This window comes from Hibiscus syriacus, unplaced genomic scaffold (assembly GCF_006381635.1).
Source record: "Hibiscus syriacus cultivar Baekdansim isolate YM2019G1 unplaced genomic scaffold, ASM638163v2 tig00111493_pilon, whole genome shotgun sequence".
NCBI classification, from domain to species: domain Eukaryota; kingdom Viridiplantae; phylum Streptophyta; class Magnoliopsida; order Malvales; family Malvaceae; genus Hibiscus; species Hibiscus syriacus.
In genome coordinates this window covers 428,918-456,218 of record NW_024063102.1, presented here as the reverse complement: position 1 = coordinate 456,218, position 27,301 = coordinate 428,918, and the positions used below count along the sequence as shown (strand labels likewise).

At 34.3% G+C, this 27,301-nt stretch overlaps 1 protein-coding gene and 1 long non-coding RNA gene across 2 annotated transcripts; one reads left to right on the top strand and one right to left on the bottom strand.

Moving 5' to 3' along the window:
- Positions 1-27,301, bottom strand: LOC120163707. The gene is made up of 3 exons (XR_005519677.1): positions 27,234-27,301; positions 12,709-12,714; positions 1-11 (listed from the first exon to the last, which is right to left on the bottom strand). It is a non-coding gene; the product is annotated as an uncharacterized LOC120163707 (long non-coding RNA).
- Positions 23,008-26,363, top strand: LOC120163706 (monosaccharide-sensing protein 2-like). The gene is made up of 5 exons (XM_039173560.1): positions 23,008-23,091; positions 23,299-23,865; positions 24,095-25,068; positions 25,489-25,676; positions 25,838-26,363. Exons 1-5 carry the CDS (start codon positions 23,013-23,015, stop codon positions 26,280-26,282), a joined length of 2,253 nt encoding a protein of 750 aa, XP_039029491.1. The 5' UTR covers positions 23,008-23,012; the 3' UTR covers positions 26,283-26,363.

The following is a 27,301-nucleotide window of genomic DNA, read 5'->3' as shown; positions in this document are numbered from 1 at the left end:
CAAGGCATCTGCTCTCACTCAACGATGTTGGACAACCTAACCTATTGATAAAGACACCTTTTTTAGTCGTTGAAATCCTATCCTAGTCTCTTCCGAGATCTAAGGGATTAGGTTATAATATTCCTAGGTCGGTTCAAATCCCCTTGAAAATGCCATAACTCATTGCTTATGAGGATCTTATCTTGCGTTTCTTCCGAATACTTACAAGTATTTTTAGCTTAGGATTCTTCCGAACACCTAACATTCATCTAAGAAATGGACATTTACATGCCTCTTACAAGCCTAGATGGTGAAGCATTCACAAGCAAAGCAAATAAAGAACCAAAATAAACTTAAATATACCATTAAAAATAAAGTTTAAACATCCATTAAACCAACCACCACCAAATAAGTTAGTTCATGGTAGGGTTCGAAATATTCATAGAAAAATCCATAAAATATTCGTTCCAACAACCCACAAATAAAATAAATAAAAATAACAGCAAAGGGAAGTGAGAAAGAGCCTTCGACGCGCGCCATCGGAGGTCTCCTCGGCCACCACGAACCGCCTTAGCTCGCTAGCTCCTCTCGGCGCCTAGCTCGCCACTCCTTGAAGCTTTATCAATGGAGGAAAACCCAAGGAAGAAGAAAGGAAAAGGGAAAATAAAAATATAATTTTTCTGCTACAATATGCGTCTCCTTTCTTCCCCACACTCTCTCTCTTGTGAGGTGTAATATATAATAAAAATATCTAGGGGTAATGATGATGTTGTTGGGATATTGTTGGGTGCAAAATACCCCTCATACCCCTAGAATCACATGTTGTGCATGAACCTTATCCTCCAGGTGTCAGTGGTCCCCTAGCAGGCTGTTACAGCCATCATTTCACGTGCAGAGCCAGCTGTCCACATACAGCTGTATATTTTTGTCGTTTTCTGTGCCAGAAATGCCAAGGCATTTCAATCTGCTTCAGCAACGTGTGATGCCGTGGCATTACTTCCCAGCTCGCCTATTTTGCTTGTTATTTCCTGCACATACTAAAAACCACACATTCCTCTTCATATAGCACCTTAATAAAATAAAATAACATAACCACAAAAAATGCAATTATATGCAGCTACATACCTCTAAAATGACCTATATGTACCCTTAAACAAATAATAACTTAAGTTGAAAAGGCCTTAAAAATAGTCTTTTTACGGAGTTATCAGTACCTCCTATGGGGAATCGGTTCCCTAAGTGTAAAATTCAAATATTTCGACCGTTATACAAGGGGGAATCGATACCCCCTGGGGGGGAATCGGTTCCCTCCGAGCATACTGGAATTCTCGGAGCCAAACCATTCAGGTTGGAATCGGTACCCCCTTGGGGGGGAATCGGTTCCCTTTGAGCAATCTGGAATTTTTGGCTTTGAAATGGTTCGAAATACTTTGTAAAATTATTTTGAAATTGTTTTAAGATTAAAACTTAATTTTACACTTTGAGTAAGGATTAAAAATGATCTTTGAAAGATTTGGAGTAATGTTTTGATATTCGAATAATTCTATCGAATATACTTAGAAAATCATTTGGAAAATCTTAAAATTCATTTAACTTAATTTGTTATATCGAAATATCAAAATGTTTTCAACAATCTCCCCATTTTTGATATAACAAAACATTTTAGTAATTTTAAGATTTTGAAATCAAGTTTTGAAATTACTCCCCCTTACTTTAACACTTCTCCCATTTATCATTTAAAAACACTTTAACACTTCTCCCCCTTTTTGTTAAATCAAAAGGACTTTTTAAAGAATTTAAACAAGGTTTTGAAATCATTTAGCCAATTGATTATATATAATATAAGCTGTTAAGATCACAAGCAAGAGAAACATTAGCCATTAGTTTCATAATCAATATTCATAATTAATGTGAAATGGCAAAATTGGTCATATATCTAATCATGAAGTAAATGATGCAATAATGAATAAATTTAATCACACCAAATAGATAATTTCTAACCATTCATAAATCCAAACAAATTCAAAGTCAATCAATCCACAAATTCAAACATTCCAAAATATTCAAAATGTTAAAACAATAAGTTTGGAGTTCAAAGCAAAACATTGAATCACATATCCGGATCAGGAGGAGGAAAATGAGCTCGCATAACGGCCATTTCGTTAGTGAGGTCATTAATACGTGCGTTGGTTGCTTCATTATTTGCACGCATTTCCCGAATAATTTCTAATTGTTGAGCTCCCATTGTGGATAAATGAGACTCTATAGAAGTAAAGCGAGAATCCATAGTAGCGTATCGAAAATCGAATGTCTCCATAAAGGATTGGAAATATGGAGGCATTGGATGCGTTTGTTGTGCTTGCTCTTCGGGCTGCTCCTCGGGCTGCTCAGGCTAATCTTCGACTTCATCGATGTCTCGCATTAATTGCTGAAGCTCGAGATCTTTGTCAGCTTCGGGTGGAGCTTGTGAAGAACTAGCTCCCGGAGTATTTGCAGAAGATCGAACCCATTCACCGGTTTCCTTATCCTTAATCTATCCCGCTCTCGTTAAGGAAAGAAGGTTAATTTGTTTCTTAAGGGGAAAAACGGCATCTAGACCGACTCTAAGCCCAGCTTTGGAAAATAGATTACTCAAAATGCAACCGTAAACAAGAGATAAACAGAGTTTTTTGTTAGGAACAAGATTTACGGTTTCAACAATTTCAGCAAAAATAATCTGAGGTAGGTTGATTTTAATATTATTTTCGAAACAATGTAACTACCAAAGATCTAAGGCTCTAAGAGTAGAATAACGACCTCCGGATGGTCGAAACCACCAAGAAATCATTAGATGAAGAAAACGTTCATGAAGGTTAGGACACTTGCATTATCCCTACTTTTATAACGAGATCCTAAAACTTGTTTTTCATTTGAAATACCATCATTATCTAATCCGAATGTATTGGCTATGTAAGCCGAGTTAATATATAAGAATTGTCCTAGAAGGTATGAACGAATTCCTATGATTTCGGTTTCAGTTTGGTTTTTAACACAAACGGCATTAGAATAGAAAATAAGAACAAGTTGATGGTAAACGATGGGTTCAAGGTCAAAGAGTTTATCAAATTTCCACTCTTGTAAAAGAGGAAGATATTTAAAATTGATAGCTAACATAGCTTGACGAGAAGGAATACGTTCTTCCCGGATTTTGTAAGAGTCGAAATATTGATAATACCAAAAACAATGATTTCTAAGACCAGGATGATTGAAACACGAATTTTGGATAGTCAAATTAGGATCAATAGGATTAGGATTAGAAATTGGAATAGGTGGAGGATTTGGAGGTGGATTTGGTTGACGGTGTGAACAACTAGATGAAGACCTAGCACGTTTAGGATTGGACATGGTTTAGGAAATCGGAATAGAATTGATAACCTGCAATTTAGAAAAGATATGTATGCAATTCAATCAATCCCAAAACTCAATTAATTCCTCAATATTTCAAGGTTCTCTAAATCAATCCTAATGGGCAAAGTTTTTTGAAAAACTTTTGAAAAATATGGTTTTGAGAAACAATATATGTATAGTTTTCATAATAACAACATAATTTAATCAAAACACAATAATTTGAAAATTAATAAATTTTTTTTTATTTCAAAAATTTAGAAAATTTTGAAAAAAATCTTGTGTTTTTGATGAAATTAGTTGTAATATCTAGTTTCTAATCACTAAATAATCAATGCCCGATCAAAAATTCAACCTAGAACTAATTAAAACTAGTTCTATATTCATAAATTGATAAAAAGAAGTTTTGCAAAAATACCTTGAATGATTTCAGATTTGAGTGAGATTAGATGAAGTTTGCACGTTTTTTATGATTCCAACAGGTTTAGAGGATGATATTTGAAGTGAATTCTGATTAAAAACGTTGATTTGAGGCAAATTGGAGATATGGAGAGCGTAGAGAGGAGAAACGGCGTAAGAGAAGAAAAGAGAGTTTTGAGCCAAAACCAAGGGTTCTGCCCGATAAAACCAGAACCCCAGGGGGGTATCGATTCCCCTGTGGGGGGAATCGGTTCCCCTTCAAAGGGGGAATCGGTTCCCTCAAGGGGGGATTGATTCCCTCTGCATCAAAATGCTAAAATCTGATTTTAAACATCCAAAGTACTAAATTAATTTCCTCTAGTGGTATTGGCAACTCATATATTGAAAATTAATCATGTTCAAACAATTCAATTAATCTTTAAACGATATTTGAACATAAAATTAATTTTTCATCAAGAATCATAAACTCCCCCTAACTAATAGCAATAAATGCAATCAAAAATTACTATTATAAGCATTTTTCATTTATTATTAAAAGTGCTAAAATTATTTTAAACACTCAGTGAAGATAGATTGGTCAAACCTAATTCTCTCCTAAGTGTCCAAAATCGTTCCTTGTCTAAAGGTTTTGTAAAGATATCCACTAATTGGTGCAAAGTATCAACAAATTCTAGAACTACATCTTCCTTAGTGACATGGTCTCTAATGAAGTGATGTCTTATTTCAATGTGCTTAGTTCTAGAGTGTTGGATGGGACTTTAAGTGAGACAAATAGAACTAGTATTGTCACACTTGATAGGAATGGTACCTACTTCAATTCCATAATCAAAACGTTGTTGTTTCATCCATAAAACTTGTGCACATCAACTACCAGCTGAAATATATTCGGCTTCAGTGGTAGATAATGCAACACAATTTTGTTTCTTTGAAAACCAAGAAATTAGCATATTTCCAAGGAATTGGCAAGTACCGAAGGTGCTTTTCCTATCTAATTTGCATCCTCCATAATCTGCATCAGAAAAAGCATGCAAGCTAAAGCTAGAGTCTCTAGGATACCAAAGTCCTAAACTAGGAGTGTCTTTAAGGTATCTAAAGATTCTCTTAACAGCTAGTAAATGTGATTCCTTAGGACATGATTGAAATCTAGCACATAAGCAAACACTAAACATAATATCCGGTCTACTTGCAGTTAGATAAAGTAAAGATCCAATCATTGACCTATATAATTTAACATCTACACATTTACCTCCTTCATCTAAGTCAAGCTTTGTTGAAGAGCTCATTGGAGTGTCATGAGGTTTCTCATTTTCCAGTCCAAACTTCTTGAGCATATCTTTGACGTACTTAGCTTGATTGATGAAGATGCCATCTTTTCTTTGTTTGATTTGGAGTCCCAAGAAAAATGAGAGCTCCCCCATCATGCTCATCTCAAACTCACTTTGCATTAGCTTAGAAAATTCTTGGCAAAGAACATCATTAGTAGAACCAAATATTATATCATCAACATAAATTTGAACTACTAATAAATCTTTACCTTTATGCTTCAAAAACAATGTAGTGTCAACCTTCCCTTTTGAAAAACCTTTTTCAATTAAAAAATTTGACAATCTTTCATACCAAGCTCTAGGAGCTTGCTTTAAACCATAAAGAGCTTTTTTCAATTTTAAAACATGATCTGAAAAATTTAAATCTTCAAAACCTGGAGGTTGTTCCACATACACTTCTTCTTTTATAAAACCATTTAAAAATACACTTTTAACATCCATTTGATATAATTTAAATTCATTGAAACATGCAAATGCTAATAACATTCTAATTGCTTCCATCCTAGCTACGGGAGCGTATGTTTCATCATAGTCTATGCCCTCTTCTTAAGTATACCCTTGAGAAACAAGTCTAGCCTTGTTTCTCACTATATTACCACTCTCATCAAGCTTATTCCTAAATACCTATCTAGTACCTATAGTAGATTTATTACTAGGCCTTTCAACTAATGTCCATACTTTACTTCTCTCAAATTGATTTAACTCTTCTTGCATAGCCATAATCCAATGTTCATCATTTAATGCTTCTTTTATATTCTTAGGCTCTATGCATGAGATAAATGCAACATAATTACAAATATTTCTAAGAGAAGATCGAGTTGTTACCCCTTTTGATGGATCACCTATAATTTCACCATCCTTGACATAGTTGTACTCTCTTGGATAAGATACTTCCCTTTCTTCAATGGTTAGATTCTCAAGAGGATCATGAGTTTCCTCATTTTTCGTTTCTTCCTTTGATGATGGTTCTCCAACGTCATTTGTATTTATAACACCTACATCATCATTCACACAAGAATCCTTCCTCAGAAGGGGATTATCATCGAAAACAACATGTATAGACTCTTCTACAACTAAAGTTCTTTTATTAAATACACGATAGGCTTTAGAATTTAAGGAATAACCCAGAAAAATTCCTTCATCACTTTTAGCATCAAATTTGCCAAGGTTTTCTTTACCGTTGTTTAAAACAAAACATTTACATCCAAAAGGATGAAAATAACTAATGTTAGGCTTTTTATTTTTGAAAATTTCATATGGAGTTTTCTTTAAAATTGGCCTAATCATTACTCGATTTACAACATAACAAGCGGTATTTGTGGCTTCTGCCCAAAAATATTTTGGCAAATTATTTTCACAAAGCATGGTTCTAGCCATTACTTCTAAAGTTCGATTTTTCCTCTCAACAACTCCATTTTGTTGAGGGGTTATAGGTGCTGAAAAATTATGGCTAATACCGTTAGAGTTACAAAATTCAGTAAATCCAAGATTTTCAAATTCAGTTCCATGATCACTCCTAACACTAGTTATAGAGTAACCTTTTTCATTTTGGATTACTTTTGAAAACGTGATGAATTGTTCTAATGCTTCATCTTTAGTATTTAAAAATAGAACTCAAGTATATCTAGAATAGTCATCTACCAAGACAAATGCATATTGTTTTCCACCCAAGCTAGTAGTTCTAGTTGGCCCAAAAAGATCTAAATGGATCAATTGTAAAACTTTACTAGTTGATACATCATTAATGGATTTAAAAGAAACTCGCTTTTGTTTTCCTTTAGCACAAGCATCACAGATTTTATCATTATCAAATTTAAGCTTAGGCAACCCTCTTACTAGGTATCCTTGAATTAACCGTTGCAAAACACTCATACTAGCATGTCCTAGTCTCCTATGCCATAACCAACTATCATGTTCATCCTTAGCAACTAGGCATAAATTAGTCATATCAAAAGAATCTAAATTCACCATGTATATGTTTCCTATTCTATGACCAACAAGCATAATCCGATTAGATGCAATGTCAATGACTTTACAACCATTAATTTCAAATAAGACATTGAATCCTTTATCGCATAATTGACAAATACTCAATAGATTATGCTTTAATCCATTCACATATAAAACATTTTTAATTTGTATGGAAGAGGTATTACCTATTGTACCAATACCTTCAATGTGACCTTTTGAATTGTCTCCAAAAGTCACTTCTCCTCAATTTTTGGCGTTAAGCTCAATGAACCGGCTTTTGTCTCTGGTCATGTGTCTTGAGCATCCACTATCAAGGTACCATGAATTTGAATTTGTTTCTCGTGCCTTGTAGCAATGCTCCTTTCCCTATAAACATAGATTAATTTTTGATTTTTGATACCCAAATTCTTTTGGGTCTATATTCATTAGTTTCCAAAATCCTAGTCCCCTTAGGTATCCATTTGTGTAGGATATTTTTATCTTTAGTAGTAATGAGTTCTTTAGGAACCCACATACTTCTAACGATTTTTCTATTAGAGGTTCTTTGGGGACCTTTATGATTGTAGTTTCTAAAACTTTTTCTAACAAAGTTGGATTTTGAATTTCCACCTTTTTCAAAATGTTTTGTTCCAACTTTATCAAAAGAAGTTTTAAGATCATCAATTTTCTTTTGATGATCATCATTGGTCTTTGAAAGTAAATTTTGCAAATCGAAATTTTTCTTTTCAAACTCTTCTAGTTTGATTTGCAAATCTTTGATTTTACTTTCAAGATCGTTGTTGGTTTTGGATATGAGTTTGTTTTCATTTTTTAATTTTGAAACATCATTTTTATATTTTAAAAATAATTTCTCATAATCCGAAGCCAACCCATTATATTCCTCTAATAACTCATCATAGGATAAATCATCAAAATCGGATGAGTTAGAGGTTACCTTAGAATCTTCCCCAAATGCCATCAAGCACAAGTTAGCTACTTCTTGTTCCTCTTCATCGGAACTTTCTTCATTGCTCCATGTAGCCACATGAGCCTTGTGCTTATTCTTTGATTGACCATTTTTCTTCAATTGTGGGCAATCATATTTGACATGCCCTGGCTTTTTGCATTCGTAGCAAATGATTGGGTCATTCTCTTTCGGTTCATTTTTTAGGCCTTCATTTCATTTGAATTTTCTTCCTCGATAAGGTCTCATCATTTTTATGAACCGTTTGGCAAACAATGCCATTTCCTCGTCATCGTCATCGTTATTCGAATCACTCTCATCTTTTGTGGATTTGAGAGCAACTCCAATGTTTTTCTTCTTCTCCTTCTCCTTTGGTGTCTCGTCAATCTTGTTGAGGTCCACCTCATCTTCGAGCATCATTTCATGAGTGAGGAGTGACCCAATTAGCTCTTCAAGAGTTAAGGACGTTAAGTTCTTAGACTCGATGATTGTCGTCTTCTTTGATTGCCACGATTTTAGGAGGGAGTAGACTAACTTCCTCACAAGCTTTTTATTTGAAATGATCTCTCCATATGATTTGAGACCATTGACAATCGTTGAAAATCTATCCGTCATAGCTTTGATATCTTCATTTGGCTTCATCCTGAAATTTTCATAGCTATGCGTTAGAATACTAATTTTAGATTTCTTTACCTCGTCGGTACCTTCATGAGTGACTTGAAGTTTGTCCCATATTTCTTTGGCGGTTGTACACGATGAAACTCTTCCGTATTCATCTGGTCCAAGAGCACAAAAAATGATAAGGATGGCTTTGGAGTTGAGCTGGAACATTCTTGTCTCTCCTTCACTCCACAACCTTGGATGAATGAGAGGTTTGATGTATCCTTCTTCTACAGCATTCCATGCTCCCATGTCACTTACTTGAATGAAGTACATCATTCTATTCTTCCAATAGGCATAGTTAGCTCTATTGAAGAAAAGAGGCTTGTTGACAGGCATCGAGTCGAGACCGGATTCGAAGTTTGAAGCGGAGGCCATTGATGACTTTGATTATCGATATAACTCTTCCCGAATCGACTCAAGAGGCGATTAAACCTTGAAATGAGTTAGGCTCTGATACCAATTATTGAGTTAATCGATTGACTGAATCGGCCAAGAGGGGGTGAATTGACAATAAAAATTTTGGTGGAAGCTTTTGCAGAAAATTGAAAGAAATTACACAGCGAATTAGAGTGGTTCGACTTTATCAACCAAAGTCTACGTCCACTACCTTAGCTATCCACACTAAGGATTTTCCAACAAATTCACTAATTTGTTCTTTCTTTTGAGGCCAAAGAGATAACCTTACAACTCCCTCAAGAATATACCCCAATTCTTGAGAACACTCTTTTCTCAAAGAGAAATACAAATTTGCAAACTTACAAGAAAAACCTCACAAGGCAAATATGTTTGCACAATTCTAGAACAAAGAAAGAACACTCAAGAATAAATACAATTGAGCACAATAAGTGTTCTTGAAAGCAAAATGAATATTGAATGAAAAATAGGCTTGAAATGCTCAAACTTGAGATTTGATGCTTTCTCTTTAATTCTCTCTTGATTCTAATTGCTTGATGTTTCTTGTTGTTGATCAATGGCTTCTAAGCTTGCTTAAATACACCTTGAATCACTTCTGAACGTTGGGGATGATTAGAGAAAATAATATAGCCGTTTTAGTGTGAAAACAATTAATAAAACAGTTTGGAGCGTGGGGGGAATCGGTACCCCCTATGGGGAATCGGTTCTCTAAGTGTAAAATTCAAATATTTCGACCGTTATACAAGGGGGGAATCGGTACCCCCTGGGGGGGAATCGGTTCCCTCCGAGCATACTGGAATTCTCGGAGCCAAACCATTCAAGGGGGAATCGGTACCCCCTTGAGGGGAATCGGTTTCCTCTGAGCAATCTGGAATTTTTGGCTTTGAAATGGTTCGAAATACTTTGTAAAATTATTTTGAAATTGTTTTAAGATTAAAACTTAATTTTACACTTTGAGTAAGGATTAAAAATGATCTTTGAAAGATTTGGAGTAATGTTTTGATATCGAATAATTCTATCGAATATACTTAGAAAATCATTTGGAAAATCTTAAAATTCATTTAACTTAATTTGTTATATCGAAATATCAAAATGTTTTCAACATAACTTAAATACACTATAACCAAGCTTGGATTCATGGATCCCTTAACTCATAAAACCCATTTTTGAAAACAAATTCTAAAACTTACAAAATGGAGCTTAAAACAAAGCTTGAAGGATGGAGGAAAACATTCTTACCTTGGATACAGCAAATTAAGCTTAGAATACTTGAAACTTGTCTCTTGAAATGAATAAGAAATGGAAACTAATGGAATGAGGAAGAATAATATTGGATGAGATATTATAGGGAATTTGGTTATGTGAAATTATATAAAAAGAGGGGCAAAGTTTTCAGCTTTAACAAAACAGGTAAACTACACTTTAGGTCATTCTCATATTTACTTACTTTTAAAAACACCACTTTCCTACAACTATTGGGCCAACCTAAGCCCAATACTCTTAAGAATTGGTCTAAAATTGGCTTGGAAAATCTAATAGGCTCTACTGACGGGTTTCAGGTTGACCAAAACTACTAACCCAAAATTCAGGGCATTACAACTCTCTCCTCTTAATAGGAATTTTTGTCCTCAAAATTTTGACAAGGTATCTACGACATATCTCAACCATTAGAACATCTAATTCTAAAGAATGAATACTAGTTTGGCTAGGGTAATTACTAAAATAAAGAACAAGGTAGGTTACCTGAGATCTCATCAGCTACATCATCATCTTCTCTAGCTCTAATCGCAAACTGACGGGCTGTAACTCTAGGCTCCCCATTGGCTCCAGGTTGTACGACACCTCTACTAGTCTGACCAGAAGAACTTTCTCCTCTCTGGAATCCTCTACCTCTCTGAACTGTATGAGTTGACTGTTGGGTCAAAACTAGAGCTACATTTTGAGCTTATGGACAATCTTAGAGAAAATTATTCAGGGATCTGCAACGGTAACAACCTTTGGACCTAATCCTACAGGCTCCTAGGTGCCTCTACCATAAAGGGAACAATGAAGATGAGAAGGTGTTCTCGACGATCCTTCAGCATTAATTACCAGTGCGATATACAAAGGTCGCATGTGCTGACTGGTACTACTCCCTCTTCCACTCACACTCTAAACTGGTCGACTAAACTGGTCTTTCGGGGCTATCTCAGTCTCTTGAGATTCTCTTGACCTCTTGGATGGCTGGGATAGTTCTACTGACTCAACCATTTCTCTACTCTGACATGAAGTGACACCCTCTTTTAATGCTCTCCTTCCCACAACTCACTCTACCGCCTTTGCCTGACGAACTAACTAATAAAAAACTTTTGGTGGTTTAGCGGCTAAATGAGTAAAAATATCTAGTGGGAGACCCTCTATGAACTTCCTACAGTGCTGATACTCTGAGGAAACCAACTCTGGGGCATATCTACTCAGCCGGAGAAATTATACTTCATATTCAAACACTGATTTGTTCCCTTGAACCAACTGAGCAAACTGATCTCTCATCGCATCCATATAAGCCTCCCCAACATACTTATGATAGAAATCCTCTAAGAATCAGTCCCAAGTAGGTTGTTCATGCTCTAACAACATCTCCATTATCTCCCACCAGTCTATTACATCGTCTTTCAGCAAGGAAATGACGCACTCTAGCATACCCTCTGGAGTAAAATGCAGCTGACGAAGATTCCTCAGGGTTTCTCTTAACCACTGGTCGGCTACTACGATATCATCATCCCCTGACCCAAATAACTCGATGGTCTGGTACCTTTAAAGTCTTTCTACTAACGTTTTCTGAGATGCTACAACTGGAGGAATGGGCTGGCTGAACAAGCATTCTAGGAAGGGCTCTAGTTATACAATCCAAGGTAACAGTTGGATTTCTAAAGAAGTTTGCCTCATCTACCCCACACCTTCAGGCTCATCAAACTCTGTGTCTAGGACAATCTCATCTCCCAGAGCACCTGCTAAAGAAGCTCTACTCTTGTCACTACCCTCTATACTGCAGTCTGGGCTCTCATTCATCTTTAGAAATTTGAAATTAAGAGGAAACGAAGAATTACTACTACTGCAGATACCGAAGTACGATATAACTCTGTAGGACATGTATACTCAAAAACTCTTTTATTGACACTGACTCGTGAACCCTAGGAACGTCAAATCTGACGCTCTGATACCACTAAATGTAACATCCTATACTAGTACGACACACAATCGACCAATGTAGGATGCCACATGGAACCACCGGAGTGGCTAACCAACACCTTCCTTTTTTCTTGTACTATAAAACAACCATTTCCACAAATAAAACATCTATGAAATAATATAATTTAAAACTTAATATTGGGGAGCTCCCAAAATAAATATTTACAATAAAAATATTATAGATTGACTCTTAATAAAATTTACGACTCAACTGATACAACAAGGTTTATAAAATATACATGCTCATCAAAAACTACTCAGACATACTCTGAATCTGCACTGGTCTGGACCTTGATATATCTAATACTCCTCAAACTCTCGACTTACTAACTGTCCATGGAAAACAATCCGAAGGCTGAGCTAACTAGTTCAACGCCACACTAACAACTAAAAATACTAAAAGTTTGTCACTAAAATGGTCAAGCTATCAATTCTACTACTATATGGTCTAATGTTATCTGGTCTTCTGGTCAATTCTGTTCTTCTTTAGTGAGTATACTCATATACTCACTCTATATACTATGATAGACATCATGGTGCGGCTGAGGGTTCTGTATCTCGTAGCTCACACACCCCTCTAGTCTACCGAGAATGTGGCCCCCAGAATATCTGCATCGGACACCACACTCTTGACTAGCCCACTCCTTAAGTTTAGGACCTTACGCCCAAACTTCAGCTTATAGTGCCTTGCGTACTCTCTAAGGATATCCGGACTGAATCTATACTTGCGATTCTGCTATATTTTCTAAAGAAACTCGGGTGTCCTGGTCATTTTCCCGAGCATTCAAGCAAGGCTAGTCTTATTTCACTCTACTTTATTCTCTTTTCTACGTTTGAATTAAACATCATTAATGTTCTCACTTGCAGTCTTATGTGAGGAATTACTGAAGTGTTAGGGTACCTTGAGTATAATTCCCTTAAAAACTAACATTTTCCCCAAAACATACTGAAAGTATCGATACTAGCCCAAAAGTATCGATACTCCTGCAAAAGTTTCGAAACTTTATATAAGTATCAATACTTTTAAACATTCTGTTCTGCCCAGTTTCAAAACTTTCTGGGAGTTTCGAAACTATGACCTAAATTTTTTATACTCTTGCCCAGAAACTCAGGAATTTGCCCAAAACGAAGAACAAATATATTAAATAATTAATTTAATTTTAACTAATTCAATTCGAACTGTAACTGAATTAACCGTATAGGCATCCTAAGAATAACGCCCCTTAAATATATCCATAAAAATCAAATTTGAAGCTTTTCAAAGATATATATTAAATAATTAATGTCCAAAAACTAAAGTTTGAGATGTGTTGGGCTAAAGTGGGTTCAAGTCCAACCTAAGATAAGATAGTAAGCCCATTCAATCAAATGCTTTTCCTTGGTTTTTTTGTCTAATAGGGCAAATGGGTAAATTATTTAGGAAAATAGGGCGAGTAAAAGTTTATTTTGGGATATTCATCATTTTTTGTAGTGTTCATGGGACTCGTTAAGTCAAGGTGACGAGTTCTAATAAAAATAATTTTTATTCAAATTCATCACCTCGAGGTGACGAGTTCCAATAAAATATAATTTTTTTATTAAAATTTATCATATCGAGGTAAAAATTTTGATTGAAAAATATTTTTTATTAAAACTTGTCTTCTCGACGTGATGAGTTCCATGTCACTGTAAAAAATATCGTAAATCTCAAAATAAACTTCTATTTGGCTAGATAAAAACTCATAGACCGTAGTGGGCCGATTTTACCCTTTCTGAATTGGGTTTTTGCCCTGATAAGGAATTTCCTTTTAAAGCAACAATGTTGCACAATGTTAGAAAAATATTGAACGGTTAGATTGAAAAATTCATTCTTATATTAACTCTTACAATAAATGATTCAGAATAAACGATTAATGAATTTGATATCGCCGATTATATTAAAAAAAATATCGAAGAAGGAGACTCGGTGATTCTTTGAATACAACTGGGCTTATTGTTTCCAAACTTATGCATATGAAAATATTCTTATTAATCACCAGTGAGTCCATTGAACATAGATGGGTGGGAAACCTTATTCCTATTTCACCCTTGCATGTTCTTCTCTTACACGTGAATGTTGCTCTTGCATTTATTTTACACATTGTGGGATCACGTTCATGAAACACGTTCCAAAATAATTCAAATTTATTTTTATTCAATTGTATATTTTATTATTAATTAATTTGTATAATTCTAAAATTTATTTAAAATAAATATAATTAAGATATACAATGCCTTTTATATTAATATTCTCAATTAATTTTTTTTATTTCATTATCATTAGCGCAGTAAATGTGATGAGACATGTCATGAGTTATTTGAGTTCGACTAGTCAAAGCTCGGTCAACACTTGAATTGAGTAAACTCGACTCGAGTTATTAACGAGTCGAAGTGAACTACTTGATACTCGACTTGAAAAGCTCGCGAACAACTCGAAAAAATAATATATGAAATTTTTAATTTTTTAAATTAAAATGTTAATAATATCAACATTATATGTTATTCTCTTTTTAAAAAAAATATAATACAAGACTTTTATGTACTTAAGGTTCAGGTTTGAACTTGAGTTCGAGTTTGAACTGAGCTCAAGTTTGAGCTTCAATCGAGCAAGCCTGAGAATGTTTTGAGTTGAAGTTTTTTCAAGCTTGAGTTAACTCGAGTTTCAATTTTTGATTTGAAGTTCAAATTGACAATTTTAAACTCACGAACTTTCAAATCGAGTCAAGCTCAATTTTAAACTTTCTCAATCTCAACTCAACTCGTTTATAACCTTAACAATCACGACTCTCGTAATCTTACCAATACATTTTTTAAAATGATGTTTTGCATGGTTTTTATTAAATAAAACGCAAACAATGGTCTCGCTAAAAATCATCCCTATTATCAATACATTTTTTAACCTTATTATCAATTATATAGAAACTAATGTCACCCATCATCTAAACGAACATATAATAAATTCCTTGTTAACAATATATTACAACACTAAGAATATCATTTTCGGCGAAATTGATTAAAAAAAAGTAAATATTTAAAATATATTATATTTTTATTTAGGTCTAAAATATTTTCCTTTTATCAAAATGAGTACCTAAAACTTTTTCAATTAATTACTTAAAATTTAACAAGTGACATTAAGTAAAATATATTTTAAATATTTAAATAAAATAGGCAATATACTTTATATGTGTTTTTTTTTGAAAAATACTTTAAACACTTTGATAAAAATTAATTAATTACTTATTATGAATATACCTTTGTTTGATGACAAAACAAAATTAAATTATTAGGTATAAAATCAATTGTGACACATAATTTTCTTTTTCTCTCATTAAATGATTTAAATAAGAAAATGAAGATATAGATTTCTCCAATGGCATCAAGAGTAGATTTTTCAGGGCAAAATATCTTTGATTCCAAATCTACCATTTTAAGAAATCGAAATATTCAGTTGAGTGTGAAAATTTACAAATTAGTTAATTTTGAGGTCCAAAAAGCATGGGTTATAAATTTGTTAGATTTTAAGCCTTTCATGTTGACATCAATGACGGATTTTAGCAATTCGATTTAATTTTTTTTAGAGATTTTAAAGGATTTAATTTAATTATTCTAAAATAATGGATGTCTAATTAAATTTTTCAAAATTTTGATACTGAATAATAAAATTAAAAATTTTAGGAAAAATAATTAAAGCATTTAAAAATTTAAAACATAATAATAATATATTTTTTATTTTTATTTTTTGAAAATATCTAATTAAAAATTTTGAAAACTAAATATTAATTTTCTAAAATTTTGGAGGGTCGAAACTTTCTTTGATTCTGTTAAGATTACGCCATTGACATAACAAACTAGGCACGGCAATTTAATCTGAAACAGATCGGTTCTGATCCGATCCGAGTTGATAGGATTAAATTTTTATTAAAAAAATGGGTTTGGTTGGGTCATATATTTAAAGGGTGAGGTCGGGTCGGATTCGAATTGAGGGTGAAAAAATCCGCCCGAAGTCGAGTGATATATATATATATTTTTTAGTCGGGTTGAGTCGGATGAAAGGTTTATAATCTTCGAATCAGGTTCTTATGGAGGATACATAATTTTAGGTCAAGTCAGGTTAACTAAAAATCTAACCCTAACTCGACCGGTTGTCATCGATATAACATACACATAAACAATAAACAACTATTTTTTTTTCACACGTCACATTTGTAATACCCTCATAACGATATGGATAATTTGATTCGGTTTAAGGTGTCACATTAGGATTATTGAAACGATCCACAACCAAAATCCAAAAAAAAATTAAAAATTTTGTGAAACCTTTTTAAACAGTACAACGGTTATAAATAAAAATACTAATTTTAGAAAATCATTTATATTTTAAAATAGAATTCAACCGTGCACAGTGTCATACAAATTTCAAATTCAATATAAAACAAATGTGATCTACATATTCCTTAATTGCAATTGTACCTAACTATGCAAGCAACACCTACGAAATTCTTAATATTGATATCGACAACTACATAAGATCAATTCTTTTTAACCTAAAATAGTAAATAACATAGTGAACTTTGAGAAAACTCATAAATACAAAATTACCATATGATGTTAATGGACAAGCAGATATATGATAAGACATAAAATTTTCTTATTAATCGTCAAAGTAGGGATGCAATTCCAACTCACATTAAGAGTCTTTTTGTTTTAATGTAATTGGTTTTTCGAAAAACATTTTATTCATTTTTCAGTCTTTGGTTGATGGAAAACATAAAGTCAATATAATTCATTTTTCTGGTCAACTGAATTTCTTTTGTATTTTCTGTAAAATGACTTACGGTTTGATTTTCTGTAAGTCATTTCTAAACTTTTCGCTACAAAATAAAAATAATAAAATAATATTATTTTATGTATTTAATATTAATATACTATTTTAATATAATTTCATAAGGTTTAATACCAAAATAAGTGCTCAAACTATATCGTTTTTCCCAAATAGGTGCCTAAACTAATTTTCGTCTCATCTAAGTGCTTAACGTTATAATTGTTACCTGTTTAGGTGTTCAAGCTGTCAACGGCGTAAATTTCCCCTATTAAGGGACACGTGCCAGGTGATTTTGAAAATTTTCAAATAAAATAATACAAATATTATGATATTTATAAAAAAATACTAACTTTTACTTATATTATAAAACAACCCCAAAATCTCAAATCCTAACCTTAATCAACCGTCGCCGCCCTTTCCGGCTACCGACGTAGTCTCTGTCATCCTCCTACTCATACATTGTTGTATTTTTCATCGATTGGCATTTGGAATCGCGGAATCACGATTTTAATCCTAAGGTTTGGACGGTTTAAAATGTTGATTCGTCGTCGATCGGCAATGATTTCATGGAGGTTTTGGTCGTCGAGGGGGAAGGGATGTCACCTAAATGGGCAACGTTTGTAACGTTAGGCGCCTGGATGAAACGAAAATTAGTTTAGGCACCTATTTGGGAAAATGAGTATAGTTTGGGCACTTATTTTGATATTAAGCATTTTCATAAAAATATTAATTATTAAAATATATTTATTAATAATTTTAATAATATAATATAATATTTTTATGTTATAATAATATATTATATTATATTATCATAATATTTGAGATATTATAGTTTTATTTTAATAAAATATAATAGTCTTAATATTTTTATTCTATAAAATTATAAAAATAATAATATTATATTAAATAATATTAAATTATTTTTTAATATTTTAAAATAATAATATTAATTATTTTCTGATTAATAATTAGGCATGGCAAACGGGTGGGTCGGGTGCGGATACCCCCTCCCCCATCCCCCTACCCACCTAATATTTTTCAATCCACCACCCGCCCACCATCCATGGTGGGTACAAATTTTTAAATCCACACCCGCCCACGCGGGTACATTTTCAAATTCATCCCCACACCCACTACCCACTAGGAACATACCTATCTAGACCCGCCTGATAGCAAACTAATAGGATGTTGGAGTTGGTTCCCAGACAATTCGTGATGAGGTAGCAGCGCATGCTTCAATTTGTCAGAGGAGTAGCTCTACGAATGTTATGGAGACAGATTGTAAGGAGCATGTAGTCACAGAGCTGGATTGTTGTGTTGCTTTCGATGTTAATGCTCATAGTGCTCTTAATATGGGTTTTGAGGGGCTAAAGAACATGGAAACTCATGCTTTTGATGTTAATGCTTATAGTATGACTAATTTGTGTTTGGATGGGCAATATGGGCTAAAGAACATGGAAAGTGACGTGGTTAGTGGGATTATGAGTTTAATCAAAGAGCTGAATATTTCCCTAATTAAAGACCAGATTAAAGACTAAATATCCTTAATATTTGGATAAATTATATGTTATATATTATTCAATATTAAAATTTATAAATTAGTCTCTAAAATTACACCTAAATTCATAATGGTCTAAAATTTAATAGATATTTAGCTGGGTGGGTAGATGTGGGGCGGATGCGGGGCGGGTAATGTCTCAAACCCATTACCCGCCCACCACCCACGACGGGTACCACTTTATAAATCCACACCCGCCCACTACCCGCTAAAATTATACCCATCCCCGCTCCAATTGAAGCGGATGCGGTGCGGAATCTACGAAACTGTACCCGTTTGCCATCCCTATTAATAATATTATTTATTATATTCAATATTTATAATAAATATTTTTTAAAAATTTAATAATTGATAGAAAATAGTTTACATAATACCATCCACACAAGTAAAATAATTTTCAAAATTTATTTTTCATGAAATATAATTTACTTTATAGAAATTATTTTTCAGAATCTGTTTTTTCATGAAATAAATGGACCTCAACTTTTATCTGAAAAGATTATCTTTATTTTATTTTTTTAACCTTTTAAAAATATTTGTACGTGGAACAAATACATCGTAATATTAATTTTCTTCATGTGTTTGGTAGGTCAACCTCCTAACGTGATATTCCAGAAGCTTCTTTTAATGAATTCGCCAAAATAATAATGGATTTTATTTTGATCTTAATTTTTTTTCATTTTAATATTTTAATTTTTAAATAAATAATTCTTTTTTTAAAAAAGCTTTGACGTGATAGGCATGACCCCGTGGAGTCCACATCTAATTGTCGTATAGAGTTTGGTTGTTTTATTTTAATTTATATAAAGGTAATAAATAACTGAAAATTATCACATTGTTGATATGCGACAACCAATCCCATTTGGGAAACCACATTTAAGTGTCAGTTGGAATTTTATTATCATCTGTCCCAAATATTTTTTTTATTATTCCACTGGTCACAATTATTTTTAAACTTTTTATATCTGATAATATAAATTTTATATATAAAATGAATTTAAAATTTTCAATTTTGTTTGGGAATTATAGTTGCTATTTGAATGTAATAATTGGTAATAAAATAAAAGGTTAATATTTACTGAAGAATACTCTAAATTTAAAAATTAGATATTTATTTTGAAGAATTGCTCATCCACTTTGTTAGAGAATTCTATGACATATAAACTATACTATATATAAATTGAAGTTTACACAAGTATTTTTATTTAGTGTTATTATTATTTTAGATTTTAACATTTAAGTTTAGAGGTTTAGGTTTTATGATTTTGAGTTTAAAATTTAGAATTTTATATATAAAGATATAGAATTAAAATAGATATCTTCTATAAAATAAATTTTACTTAATATGTATACATCTTAGAAATATCGCTACTCAAGCACAAAACATCTAAGGAGATCAACATTCACTTTTATCACTGAATCCACTTGATGAGTTCAGGTTATTTGTGGAGTTAAAAGAACTTGATTTCAACATATTTGATTATTGAATTGAGTGTAATGGAAGATCTCTTACTACACTCTTAGTAAGAAGAGTGATATAAATTGGCAATGGTGGATCTACTCTTTGGTTGCCTACTTTAGAATTCAAACTTTTTTGGATATTTATTTATTTTATTAATCATGTCCATCATTAAATTTTATTTGTACCTACATAATACAAAAATTTTATGTTATTAATATATATATGAATCTACTCTCGTAAGTATTTCTTGGATCTGTTACTGAAAATTGATATAATTACACGTATAATTATATTCTTAAATAGTTTTATAATCATATTACTCTAAATTTTAAATAATTATAATATAACTATATATTATAATTTGTACTATCAAATATGACATTAAAATTTAAGATATAATCATAACATAGGGTTTTTGCCTTCTTTTCTCTCGGTCGACTTGGCTGTTTACTAAGGTTTCTGCCTTTTTCCTGAAGTTTTTCTGAAATCTCTCTTAATCCATAAAGAGATTAGTTACGGAAATGGCAGAATTGGAATAAACGTTGGAGGATCTGCACTTAGAGGAGGATGAAGAAGACGCCATTAAAACTGAGGAGCAGGGTCAAAAGATAGGGATATCGTTTGACAACTGTTTCGTGGGAACAATATTAACGGCGAACCTGGTAAATTTCAACTCAATGCAAACAATGTTAGCCGGCATATGGCATCTAATTGGAGGGATCTCTATCACTGAATTGGGAGAGAACATATCACTGAACCCGGGTCACAAAATTAGATTTGTTCGGTTACCTGATTACCCAAGTGTCCGGTGACATTTATTTTTTATATATAATAATATTACATATATAATTATTAATAATTTTATATACTAAATTAAACTAATAAAATTTAAAAAAAAACTCCCTCGAAAAAAAACCCCACTTGTTGGAGAATGTAATTTGAAAGTTTAAATTGGTGTATTTTTTAAATTAATAATTTGAAAATGATAAAAAAAATTGAGTACCCGCAACATCCGAATCGAGACAAAGGCCGACCAATCAAGTACCCGAGGACCCGGGTACCCGGAACTTTGGGCAACCGAAAACCCGGGTACCCAAATTTGAACACCTCTAGATACAATTACTCAAACTCAGAACCTCTAGAGAGAATAATTTTCTCTTTTACGTCTGTGGTCATTTGATCTAAATACGTTCCGGTTACGTATAGAGTAATATTTAAACAATATTTTTATAATAAGTTTGTTATACTTATACCTCATAGGTACTCGTAGCTCGCAGGATTAACCCATTTGACCAAAAAGAGAGACGAGAATAGATACCTCACCAGCAAATAATGGGTATTATTTATTTTTTGAATAAAACGAGGTTTAAATTGAAAACAAAAGTTTGTTTTAAAACTAAAAAAAAAATTAAAAAAATTCTTGATATTAATGACTTATTTTTTTATAATTTATATTATAATTAAATTTAAATAAAACTATATTTATAAGTTGTTCGTAATACATGCACTCTGGATCACTGTTATGATCTGGATTCGTAGGGGAAAATAATGTAAAAATAAGAAACTCGCAAGCTTCTCTGACTGATTTTAAACAGGTTGTCCTTTTCGAATGAACACATGATAAGTGCAGGCAACGAAACACAACATATGCATCGTTTTGCATGGCAATCACAGCAAATCAAAATCAGAAAACTAGTAATTTAATGTATAGTAACAATAATTTTCGGGATTTTTAGATCAACCTTTTCTTGTTATCTTCCCATTGCTGTTAATGCAAGCAAAAGCTTTTCAGTTTCTAAAGATTCCTATCTGGAAAGTAAATGACGGTGTTTACAGATTCATCTGATTCAATACCCAGTTTTTTTCCCTTTGCATTTCTTCATTAATTATTAAACATTTATTCTCTTTCCATTAGAGATGATAAAAAAAAATTTGCCAATAAGCGGTGTCTTTTCGTGTATTTCGTGGTACTATTTTTCTCCGAGAAAATTAAAATCTGGGTTTTCCTTTACGCAAGCAGCAATAAAGGTGAAAAGGACGGGAGAGCTGATTATGCCTTTTCTTTGATGGTTATATACTTTGATGTAATCAAAGGAAAGTGAGTGAAGTGATTGGTTTTACAGCGTGATAGATAACGGCAATCGTATACGTGCGATTTGGAGAGCAGTATAAGGAGGGCAGGTGGCAAGGTTCCGAAGGCCAATCCACATACCATCTATTTTCCCTTTTGGATTTTCATCTTCTTCTTTTTTTCAATTTGATTTTCTCTCTGTTCCCCCCCCCCTTTTTTTTCTGTTTGGCATTTCGTTTTTCTTGTTATTGTGAAAAAAATAAAATAAAACCTCATCAACCCAACGACAATTGCCGTTGCATTTATTTAACGCCAAAGGTAATGGCATTCGCAGGGAAGTTTGTTATGGATTTTTGTAAATCTGATGATTGTTGAAACTCTTATCAACGGCTTCCCGCTCCTTCCATATTTGCCTCTGCTTCCATAGGTAACGTTAACCACTTTTTTTCCTGCTGTTTCGTATCGGATTTCGATGTACACTTTTTTCAATTTCATATCGGATTTGGATGTACACTTTTTAATTTCTTTGGATTTTTCTGTACTTTTTCTTGTTTGTTTCCTTTTCCTTTAAATACGCCGGAAGTTTTTGTTTTCATGGTATGAAGTATGAACCATGTGGTGTGTTTGTACACGAACTGTGATATGATGTTATTTTTACAGATATTGAATCAGGCATTGGTTTGATTGTATTGAACCACGATCCGGGTTTTCGTGATTAGTTCAGTGTCAAAATTTTCGTTTTCCGGCGCAAATGAATGCAGCGGTGCTTATAGCCCTTGCAGCAGCCATTGGCAACATGTTGCAAGGATGGGATAATGCCACCATTGCAGGTGATTTACTCCTTTTTAGTTTTTCGCTTGTTTCATGAACATCGAAATCTCAGTCATTTTGACTAAAATTGTCACTTTCTTATGCCAAAGATCTATTATAAAAGTTTGAGTTGATCTCTAATTTCCTTGATGTAACTGGTTAATTTGTAGATTGTAGAGGTTTTCAGATTCATTGAGCATATATCCTCCTTGTGTAACATGTTGCAGGTGCTGTTTTGTACATAAAGAAAGAGTTCAAATTGGAAACGGAACCGACTATTGAAGGCCTGATTGTAGCCATGTCTCTCATTGGAGCCACCTGCATTACTACATGCTCGGGAGGCATATCGGACTGGCTAGGCCGCCGCCCCATGCTGATAATCTCATCCGTTCTTTATTTTCTTAGTGGTCTTGTAATGGTATGGTCTCCTAATGTCTACATCTTGCTTTTGGCGAGACTTTTGGATGGATTTGGAATCGGTTTGGCCGTGACTTTGGTCCCGGTTTATATATCCGAAACTGCACCACCGGAAATAAGGGGGCTGCTGAATACCTTTCCACAGTTTACTGGTTCCATGGGAATGTTCTTTTCGTATTGCATGGTTTTCGGAATGTCGTTATCGCCGTCACCGAATTGGAGATTGATGCTTGGTGTTCTTTCTATTCCTTCCCTAGTATATTTTGTATTAGCTATATTCTTCTTGCCTGAATCACCGAGATGGCTCGTAAGTAAAGGGAGAATGGATGAGGCGAAACAAGTTTTGCAGAGGCTGCGTGGCAGGGAGGATGTTGCCGGTTAGTTCTTCTATGATGAATCTTATAATTTATCTGACAATAAAACCAGTCAAATGTTTTGATTGTGTACATATCATATAATTTGATCCTCCTTGGTAATTGATACACACCTTTTGAGACTATTTTCATTTTAGACAAGTTTTAAAGTAGAAATGACTGGCTGCCATGGGATTTACTATGATGAATATGATGCATAATGTGGTTGGTACTGATAATATTTAGATGACAGGTGAGATGGCTTTGTTAGTTGAGGGGCTTGGTGTTGGAGGTGAAACATCTATAGAAGAGTACATAATTGGCCCGGCAACTGATGATGTTGAAGATGACGATATATCTGCTGAGAAAGATCAAATCAAGTTATATGGACCTGAAGCAGGCCAGTCTTGGGTGGCCAGACCAGTCACTGGACAACATGGTAGTACTATTGGTCTTGCGTCTCGGCATGGAAGCATGCTTAGCCAGACTGGTCAGGGACTCGTGGATCCTCTTGTTACTCTCTTTGGAAGTGTCCACGAGAAGCTCCCTGAACAGGGAAGTATGCGTGGCACACTTTTTCCGAACTTCGGAAGCATGTTCAGCGTGGGAGGTAATCAAGTTAGACATGAAGAGTGGGATGAAGAGAATGCTGCCATGGAGGGAGAAGATTACGCACATGATGGTGCCGCTAATGATTCCGATGACAATTTGCGTAGTCCTTTGATCTCAAGGCAAGCAACCGGCATGGATAAGGACATTCTTCCAACAGTCCATGGAAGCCTTACTAACCTGAGACAAGGTAGTCTCATGCAATCAACTACAGGAGAACCGATTGGTAGCACGGGGATTGGTGGCGGTTGGCAGCTGGCATATAAATGGTCTGAAAAGGAAACCTCGGATGGGAAAAAGGAAGGGGGGTTTAAAAGAATTTATTTGCATCAAGAGAATGTACCCGCATCCAGGCGTGGCTCAATAATTTCTCTGCCTGGTGTTGATATCTCTGCTGAAAGTGAGTATGTCCAAGCTTCTGCTTTGGTAAGTCAGGCAGCTCTTTATTCCTCGGAGCTTGAGAAGCAGCATCCGGTCGGACCAGCTATGGTTCATCCGGTCGGACCAGCTATGGTTCATCCGGACGAAACCACAAAGGGACCAAGTTGGCATGATCTCTTCGAACCAGGAGTCAAGCATGCTTTGTTGGTAGGGGTGGGAATTCAAATACTTCAGCAGGTAATGTGAAGCACCTAACCAGATTCTTCTTCTTATCTACCTGTTCTCTTAAAAGAGGCTCAAATAACCCTTATAGCTTGAGCATGAAGAAATGTCAAGCATTCTCTATAATCTTCTCATTTTGCATCTTAAGCAGCTTTGCTATTGCTTTGCATATAGAAACATGTATTTCTAGCTATGAAATCAGAATCTTGTTCAAACCTTCAGAAATAACATTCATGGAATAGAATACATGGCACTGTTAGAAATAGTCATTCATTTCGCTTTTGTAACAGAATCTTGTCTAACCTCATACACTGTGCTCTTTGAAACGGCTCGATGCACTGCCATCAATGTGGTATAGTATTCTTGAAAAATTATCTTCCACATTTGGATGACTTGCTTATTGAGGATCCATGTTTCTCTGCTTTTAAAATGCAGTTCTCTGGTATAAATGGCGTTCTATACTACACTCCCCAGATTCTCGAACAGGCAGGAGTCGGGGTTCTTCTTTCTAACTTAGGCCTCACTTCAACTTCTGCTTCATTGCTTATCAGCGGCCTTACAACCTTATTGATGCTTCCAAGTATAGTTATCGCCATGCGGCTTATGGATCTTGCTGGTAGACGGTAAATTTCTTCCTTTAGTAGATTTCCTTGGATAACAAGTCTCACCCATAAGCATATAGATATCTGTTTCCATCATGGATTCTTATATTTTTGTGGTTTCATTAGACATATCGTGCCTACTATCTAACTTTGATCTGTTCTCGTCTTCGCTTCTGTCACAGGAGTTTGCTACTCAATACACTTCCTGTCCTGATAATCTCTCTCGTAATCTTAGTCATCGGAAGTGCCGTGAAAATGAGTAGCGTCGTGCACGCCTCAATCTCAACCGTTAGTGTCGTGCTCTACTTTTGTTTCTTCGTCATGGGATTCGGGCCAATTCCCAACATTCTGTGTTCCGAGATTTTCCCAACACGCGTCCGTGGCATCTGCATCGCTATATGCGCACTAACATTTTGGATCGGTGATATCATCGTCACTTATTCACTCCCGGTGCTGCTGAAATCAGTCGGTCTCGCTGGTGTCTTTGGCATGTACGCAGTCGTGTGTGTTGTAGCATGGGTGTTTGTCTTCTTAAAAGTTCCGGAAACCAAAGGCATGCCTCTTGAAGTCATTACAGAATTCTTCGCACTCGGTGCAAAGCAGGTTGAAGCTGCCAAGGAGAACTGAGTTTTGGGTTATTTCTTCAATTTTCATGGATATTGAAAGTTTTGGTTTTTGTTCAAATTTTCTCCTTTCCATTCAAGTAGGCAGATTTTCTAAATGACATTTAAATCTTCTGTTTTCGAATTGTTATTTGGATTATGAATACAATAACAAAATGTTGTTGCAAATCAAAGAGAATCCTATATGTTATTTTTCCTTAGAATCAAACTACTTTATGTTATATTTCTAAGTTTATGCTCCCCGATTCGAGTCCTAGTGAATCGGCTAGCACAGAAAAGTCTTCTACTTGCAAAAGTCGAAGCCGATTCTCTAGGACTGTGTCACGATGGAAGGGGAGTTAGGGTTTGAAGGTCTTAATTTGGGAAAAATCGAAGAAGGAAGTTGGGGAATCAGCAGTAGAAAGGGGGAGAGGAGAGAAAGGAATTAGGGATCGAAGGGGGATTAGGGATTGAAGTTTTATCTGAAGAGGGAAAGGCAGAAATAATGACAGGAGATGGGTCACACGGGATTGGGTATGGGTCAATAGGGTAACTGGGCTTTATTATTTAGACCCAATTAATATATCAGTAGGCTTATGAGTTAAAGGGTTGGGTAGGTCTGGATCTAAGTCAGAGGTGAGAGGGATGGAAGGGTGAGTCATCATTTTAGACGGTTATTTTGTTAGATTACTGAATTGCCAGCTAGAGGTACTGTATATATATAATTGTACCTAGAATCTTTGGGGATTTATCTTATGAAATGAAAATACACACTTTCTGTAACCTATTCTCTCTATTTCTTAAATCCCTAAAAAAATTCTTCTATCATTCTATCCTAAATCATAACAAATTGGTAATCAGAGATGAGTTCTGTGATCCAAACCATTTTTCACGCTGGGAAAGACAAGAAAGATGCAAAAGACTGGAACCATTGAGGTACCAGAACAAGCAGCAGAAGTGAAGGAAGAGACCTTACCATCTTGGTGGGTGGGGCAGAAAGCAGAGCTGGAGGGAAGGATACAGACCTTGGAGGAAGGAATGACT

Coding starts and splice junctions, on each gene's coding strand:
- LOC120163706 (XM_039173560.1), top strand. CDS start 23,013: ATGAATGCAGCGGTGCTTATAGCCCTTGCAGCAGCCATTGGCAACATG. Junction 23,092..23,298: donor GGATAATGCCACCATTGCAG/GTGATTTACTCC, acceptor AACATGTTGCAG/GTGCTGTTTTGTACATAAAG. Junction 23,866..24,094: donor TGGCAGGGAGGATGTTGCCG/GTTAGTTCTTCT, acceptor TTTAGATGACAG/GTGAGATGGCTTTGTTAGTT.